This window comes from Gobius niger, assembly GCF_951799975.1.
Source record: "Gobius niger genome assembly, chromosome: 8".
Lineage (NCBI taxonomy): Eukaryota > Metazoa > Chordata > Actinopteri > Gobiiformes > Gobiidae > Gobius > Gobius niger.
Genome location: NC_136859.1, coordinates 16,087,512 through 16,094,948, shown reverse-complemented (window position 1 = coordinate 16,094,948; position 7,437 = coordinate 16,087,512). Strand labels below are relative to the sequence as shown.

General features: G+C 41.2%; 1 protein-coding gene across 1 annotated transcript in view; it reads left to right on the top strand.

The window, feature by feature from the left end:
• Window positions 1-828: 828 nt before the first annotated feature.
• The window catches only part of nphs1 (NPHS1 adhesion molecule, nephrin), a gene marked incomplete at its 5' end in the record, with an annotated part of 33,568 nt that continues 26,959 nt past the window's right edge, over window positions 829-7,437 (top strand). Inside the window, 3 exons of the mRNA XM_079560663.1 lie at window positions 829-952; window positions 2,391-2,585; window positions 5,509-5,631. Coding sequence (XP_079416789.1) covers window positions 829-952; window positions 2,391-2,585; window positions 5,509-5,631 — 442 coding nt within the window. The remainder of the gene's footprint in view (window positions 953-2,390; window positions 2,586-5,508; window positions 5,632-7,437) is intronic.

Genomic DNA, 7,437 nt, shown 5'->3' with positions numbered 1-7,437 from the left:
TATATTTTTTAAACGTAAAAAATATCAGTGCTTATTTCATGTTTGATGATTTGTAAACTTTCCATTAAACATAGGAATGGGGGAGAATTTAAAATCAAATTGTACATAACGGGCAACTATCGAGCAATAAACTGCAGTTGAATGTGTTTGACCATAATTTTGGTATATGCTGCCTTGGCAAGGATCTGCAGGATTGGTTTACAACAGAGCGCAACTGCAGCTGCTCATCAAATACACTGATGTTTTGACCTTTTGCAATTCCAATTTTGTTGTTGACTGTTTTACTGTGAACAGGGACAGCGCCTGCATGGACATGGACATTTCATCATTCCAGGCTGTCTCTCTAATAGGGCACATGCTTCTTTTGGCCTGGGGTAAGTAAGAGAAACCATTGTAACTTTTAACTATATGTTCTAGGTGGAAAGCAGGCCAAAGTGTCGGCCACTTTGGGCGGCTGGGTCGTAAAATGACGACCATTCATTCAAAAATATATACATAATAAAAGTGGCTTGTAATCAATAAAAATCTAGATTTAGACAGAGCGTTACACAAGTGCTTTAGTGGGTTCAAAAACATGGCTATTCCTAATGAAACAATGATGTACGAAAAATGAAACAGCTCAAATCCAAACATACTGTTCTGCGTAACAGAAATTAGAGCAGGGAGCTTCTGGTATCCAGCAAAAAAATGGTGCTCTTGGAAGGAGGCAATGGAATGTGCAGAAAACGATCAGGTCCAGGCACTCATATTTTGCAAAAGTAGAAAAGGCTTTATTTATGGGCCAGAAACATTAAATAAAAGTTACATAAAGTTCTGCGTGTGGCGACGATGGAGAACGGCAGGTGTCACGCAGACATACTCATCTGCACTTACGACCCAACGCTGTCCAGACGAAGCACAAAGAGAAAAGCCTTTCATTTCCAGTGCGACGATGGCGCTTCAACTGCAATATGTAAAATGGGTTAAGGGCGTAAATCGAAACTTTTTTGATCACTGACTTAGGTCAAATGTTGTACATTTTTCTATATTCTCTCCATATTTTCTTCTTTTGGTCAATTTGGCTGATGGAAATTATTTTTACCTGCCATTTGCTTTCTAAACTGGTCAAAAGCCGGCTACAGCCGACTAATGGAAACCCTGGTGGAAAGTGTTCAGAAAAGCATCTAAAGAGGCAGTTGAGTGAGTGCAGTTTTTTTATTTTATTTTTTTATTATTAATAGAAATGGCGATAAACACTGTATTTTATGAGTAGAATATCAGTAACTTTGAGGTTGTAGAGAATTATGTTTCTTTTGTAAAATGTTAAATGAAAACTTTGTCAAGGACTTGCATTTTTGTTAGATTAAAGCAACGTTATTGCCAGGAGATATAAATGATATTCTACAGTCAAGTGCTCAGCTGAGGGAGTAATGCTTTAGTTTGAATTGAAAATGAAATTGTTCTCATTTCTTGGCTTTCACAAAAGAAAGAGTGAGACCATGCAGTTTTGTTAAAGGTACAAAAAGACTTCTGTATATTAGTATTAGGACCATCACTATGGGCTGTTGAGTATTCATTTATGTAAACTGTATGCAAATGCACTGCACTGTTTAGTTGTTTGTATGCATTTTCTGTAATGGCCAATCTTGCCCTTCATATTTGACGTGAGGTGACTGGTTCAGCCTTGATCTGAGAGCTTTGCCTCTCATTCATGTTGTCAGACGCACCAGAGCATGCACTTCACAAACAACTTGGTCACTGCTTCAATGAAGGTCAAGAATCAAACAGGCAAGTCGAATCAGCAGCCTCCTCAGTGGGGAATTGTTTGAACCAAAACCTCCTTCAGATATTAACAACTAATTGGTCCATGTAGGTGCATTTGTCTCTTCAGGAAGAATGTATTCATAAAGCCTTATGTATAATGATCATTTCCTGCCAGCTCTGGCGCTAGGGGCATATACAGTAGGTGGTCTGTTTTAAGGTTACCTTTCTGCACCACCGAATGTCACCAGAAAAAGTGCCTGAAGGATAGCCCACCCCTCTATGACAAACAAGAGGGATTAGAGTGATAATCATTAGTCTTCCCAGGAGGAATTAGCCAGTGGGATGTCGACATAAAGAAAAAATGCAGGTGAACAAGGTCTCAGATACCCTTCGCTTTCCTCCTCTCACCCCTGACGGGACCTGCACGGCCGAGGGCTGATTTAATTTGCAGTAATTACTTTATTGACTCATTTTCAGGGCCATATCACGGCAGTTTGCCATCAATAAAGCATATGCCAGTATGAATAATAGGCGTCTTACTCATGGACAAAAGCACTCAAAGAAGGGCTCTGTCAGTGCCACACACGTCTCCACATGAATCCCAACCTCATTCACGCATCTCTGTGTGTCCCCTCAAACGTGTCCAGACTCGGGGGCCCAGCAGGTGTTCCGGTCGGAACCCAGGAACCTGACTGTGCGGAGCGGGGCCACAGCTGTGCTCAAGTGTGAGGTGCTGCGTGCCTCTGGGACTGTGCAGTGGGTGAAGGACGGCCTCCTCCTGGGACCAGAGAGGAGCCTGCCTGGCTTTCCTCGCTACACCATGATCGGAAACCTCAGGAGAGGTAAAGCCTCTGCTCTGGGAATAACCACTACACCAAATTGGGTTTCAACTCAAGTGTTGGGAGTTAAAAATAATGCGGCGCAAAAAAACTGAAACAAAATAATGATTTAATATTTTGATGATAAAATCAAAGAGGCCAGAATTCAATTATTTGGCCAAATTTGAGGAGAGCGTCAATCTAAATGTAGCAGGAAGTATAGATGATGAGCAAAAAGGGCAATTATGGATCTCATGAATGTCAAAGAGAAGCACAAAAACAAGTGAGTAGTGTGCAGAGAGATACCTCACAAGTCTGATGTACAGTATATACAACCGTCGACTTATCAGACTGACCATACAGCTACCAAAGGTTTGGTTTATATTTGCCCTAAGATTCAGAAAATAATCAGCAGTATTATTATTATTATTATCCATCCATCAACAAATGACAGGTAATCAAACACGCATGGTTTTCTTTAACAAATGCAAGATGGTTAAGTGCGAAATCGCAAAAATAAAATCTCATATGAATATTAATAATTCAATCTTTTACTATTATAATTTGCAAACAAAACTGAGCTCAAGTATAATGAAGAATGCGTCCAAACGCAGCACCGTAACAGAATTGACAGTAGATCTGACTATTAAAAAGCCCCATGACCATAAAGGAGAGAGACCAAAGTTGAGATTGTGATAGCGATTAGATTTTGATTAATTGCACTACAATTAGTGTAACCAGAAGAATCAGACTACAATAAAGCCGAATTCTAAATAAGACCCAGGAAGAGAAGGAAGCTCCTTTAAACTATGCTAACAGTTGTATTTGCAACAGCAACACTAAGCAAAGCAGGTGGCACTATGCAATACAGTGCACCTGGGCATAGGAGGTGTATTGATTGTCAACTGTGTCTCACACATCCCTTTATGTTATTCACTGGTAAAGAGTAAAGAATAAAGCAGGGAAGTGCCAACAAGTCAGTGAAATATAGCAGCTTAGAAATTGTGTCGCAGAATCTCTACAATAATCTCTAAAAAGTAGAAGCTAATTAAAAGCCAAGACTAAGTAAACAAAGAGCATCTGCTCATGATAACCCAAACTCAACATTACTGTCACAGTGTGAGGTTTCACAACATTAGAGGAGCCTATCACACAGACACCTTGTAATAATGCCTATAGACTTGACATGAACACACTGGAAATGGTGTTGCTTCAGTCACTTTAGTTTCACACCAGTAAAAGCTATAAGACCGGAGACAGTTTGACAACATTCTCTTGGGGATACAAATAATAAACATTAACATAAACCCTAGGCCTAAACAAGGGCCATATGAGTTTACATGCAATCAGAAAATTCATGCACTAAGATTGTGAAAATTCAATGGTGGAAGCAATCACTCGACAGGGCACTGAAAAAGCCAAATCATTCAACATGACACTTGAGTGACTCGACTGCACTTGATACTGAACCAGCCTCCACTGATTGTCTGCATCAGTCACTCATGTTGAAATCCTGTTTATACACACACAAGAAGCCCGTGTTGATTTCAACATACTTATAGCAGCTTCAGTAGCTTTGCTTATCAACTGTTCCAAACATAAACTGTTTCCTGAACCAAGCTCTCAATAATATAGTACTGTCATAGTAATAAACTTGAATGAACTATGAATACCGTGTCGCATCGTGTCAACAAAAATAGTAAGACGATATGAATCTGAAATGTTGTTTGGTGTTTTACCTTGAGGCTAAGTGACTGGTTCCAAAAAGCATGAAGATGTGGCATGTTTCTACTCCAAGTAGCCATATGTTCAATGGCAAAGGTATTTTCCATTATTGAAATGAAAACTCGCAAGTTTGTGGCTCCACAGAGACTAGTGAAAAGACTTGCTCACGTTATCTTAATGACCTGCCGCCATGCACATTCCATATCACATCTTCATAAAAGCTCCACATCATTGAACATGCCATTAAGATATTAACAGGTGGAATTTTCTGAAAAATGTCACACATAACCTTTCACATTCAGAGGCTGTTACAAGATGATCAAGATATTTCACAGCATCCATGTTACCTCGATGTTCCTGCTTACATGCTGCGTTCTACAAGCCTGACCTTTATCAGTTATGTAGCAAGTGTCTTTAACATGGACAGTTGGCAGCGGACACGCTCAGCTACAGTAAACCAGACAGTAAGTGCGGTAAGCCATCATTTCAAAAGTCACGAATGAAAATCTCACAGATGTACTATATTCACAAACTGCATAGGATATTGGCAATGCATATTTAAAACAAAAGCATTGTGACTGCACTACTCATGTTCAACTCCAGATGAATGTGTTTTTAAGTTCAGTCTCTAGGCACAGCATGTGAACTTTCGTGTGAAAATTGCTTGTAGTCGGTGTTAATGATCTCGCCAGCTTATTCTGACGCATGCATTTTGGGCCACACTTGTCAGACTGAGATACAATTTATTTTTATTTTTTTAATGTTCCTCTGTGAGCCAGGAAATCTACAACCGCAAACACATAGTCTAATCCAAACAGGTTATGGCAAGCCATCAAATAAATCAGAGCCGGCTGGCATGCAAATGTAGAAATACAGGGGACAACTCTGCCTGGCATCACTTAATAGACACTTTATTCTGTCATCGCTGGAAATTTCAGATTCAATTAAATCATTCTATATATATCCTATTAATCATAGAGAAAATGCACCCTGATAAAAATTGTTACTGATATGACGACAAATAAGCGTTGAGGATAGTGTATAAACCCCAATCCCAAAACACATGGTAAATTATTTTATTTTACTCAAAAGAAACTTTGCAGTTATAATGAAATCTAATATGGATAAATATTGTATATGAATTGAATTTGTTTCATTATGAAGTTGAATAACAAACAGATTTTTGTTTGTCTTTTCTTTTCTGCATTTGTTTTCTTTTCAGGACAGTATCATTTAAAAATCGACAACATTCAACTAGAAGATGATGCCACATACAACTGTCAAGCCGGCCGCTCTGAAAGCAGTGAAGGAATCATATCAGACCTGGCCAGGCTCAATGTACTAAGTAAGAAAAAACATATGTCCCTGATACATGTATTGTTTTATATGTGCAATCCACAATATTTAAAACTATATAGAGGACCTAAGATCTCATGTTTGAGAAGATATGCAGTCCTCTTAGAGATCTTCCCAGGTTAATGCTGCACTAATCCATGCAGTGACTGAAATCAAAACTACATATTTTCTTAAATTCTAAATTGGACCTTACGTTTTGAAAAATGCAAAAATAAAAATCAAGCAGAAAGTAGCTGGTAGCTTCAAATTATATCTAGCAGCCACTGCGATTCTTGCATGTTCCACAAGGTCCAAAGCTTTAACCAGCCCTACACTTGAAAGAATATGTTCTCTCTATTCTCTGGAAGCCTTGGGCCGCCTCTGTCTCAGCCTTGCACAAGAAGAAATTACCACAGTCGTGATTGAAAAGTTCTTCCTTGCACACGAGCTGGAGAGGAGGTAATTGTGTGACTACACCGGACCACCTGTTGTCACTTTATAACAACCGCCGTCTCTCTCAGTCTGCCTGTTCGTCGGGCTTGTGGGAGTAAGCCCATATGTGGCGGGCAAGGAACTCGATACCTTTTCTTACGCGGCCCGGCCCAACACTTCATTTGCGTGCACCCCCCTCGCTTCATTCTCTCTGTCACACTATTTCTCTTATTCACTCTTGCACTTTGGCGACTGTGGAGAGGGGGTTTGTGAAGAGGAGGATGATGGAGGGGAGGGGGGGGGAGTTGCTGTGGCGACTCCAGTCTTCTCTGTTTGGGAAGAGAGCAGCTTTTCCTGACAGGAGTGGGGGACCGTGGGAGGCAAGGCGGCTGGTGCGGGATAGGGTCCCACAAAAGTGCGTTTGATATCCTGGAGCATGCCGTACACCTGCACCCACAGCCGGCCATATTCCCACATTACTTACCCTGTGTTGCTATTTGCACAATGACCACGGCTGTCTACATTGTTGGACAGGTCAAAATGTCCAACAATGCGTCTAGGTGCATCGGGGGTTGCTTGTAGTGGTATTTGTCACAACTGCGAGTGCTTCGTATTTCAGATAATAACCACATCAGAAGCCATGTGGCATCCTCAGCTGGTGTTTTTGTCCAGCGGACTGGGAACACTTTCCAGCTGTTTCGGCCTTGCGATGGACAGTTGCAGCTGTGTTCCATACAAAGGGATCACTAGGGTTTAAGGATCGACTGCGGGAAAGAAATGCCACAAACTCAAGTTCTGAAGGGTCATTTGTTCCACGCCACCAGCTCAACTGATTCAAAATACGTGACTAATCCAGGGCTTGATAATGAGCTGATGAATTCAATCTCCGGTTAGTGCTGAACTGGGACTGGAAAAACTCTGCATGTTTTTTGAACCACACGGTTTCTGATGAGTTCCCCGTGGACTCCTCAATCACCGAAGTACAGCTCCCGAGGCCCCCACACCCCTCGCCAGTCAAGCATGGCCGTATCCCATCAAGCCCCGCATCAAATCAAAACACTATAAACTCTTTATGATGAGATACAGTGGAGGGAGATGGGAGGAAGGGGGGGCGCAGGGCTGCATCGTGAAAACAAAACAGAGATCGCAGCTTGTTATAATTGGATTCTTGGGTCAGAGGGAGTGGTATCATGACTGGCTAATTCGAGATGGATCGCCACAGGCAGTAAATAGCAGGGACGGAGGCAAAAATGTCAATATGCCCCATCTAGGGCTTCACAAAGAGATGTTTTTCCAAGACATTTTCATTGCCGCGACATAACTCCTGTGTGTTTTTGCCTTCCTGCAGAGCTTAGATAGGGGATTACCGCAATAGGCAGATCAA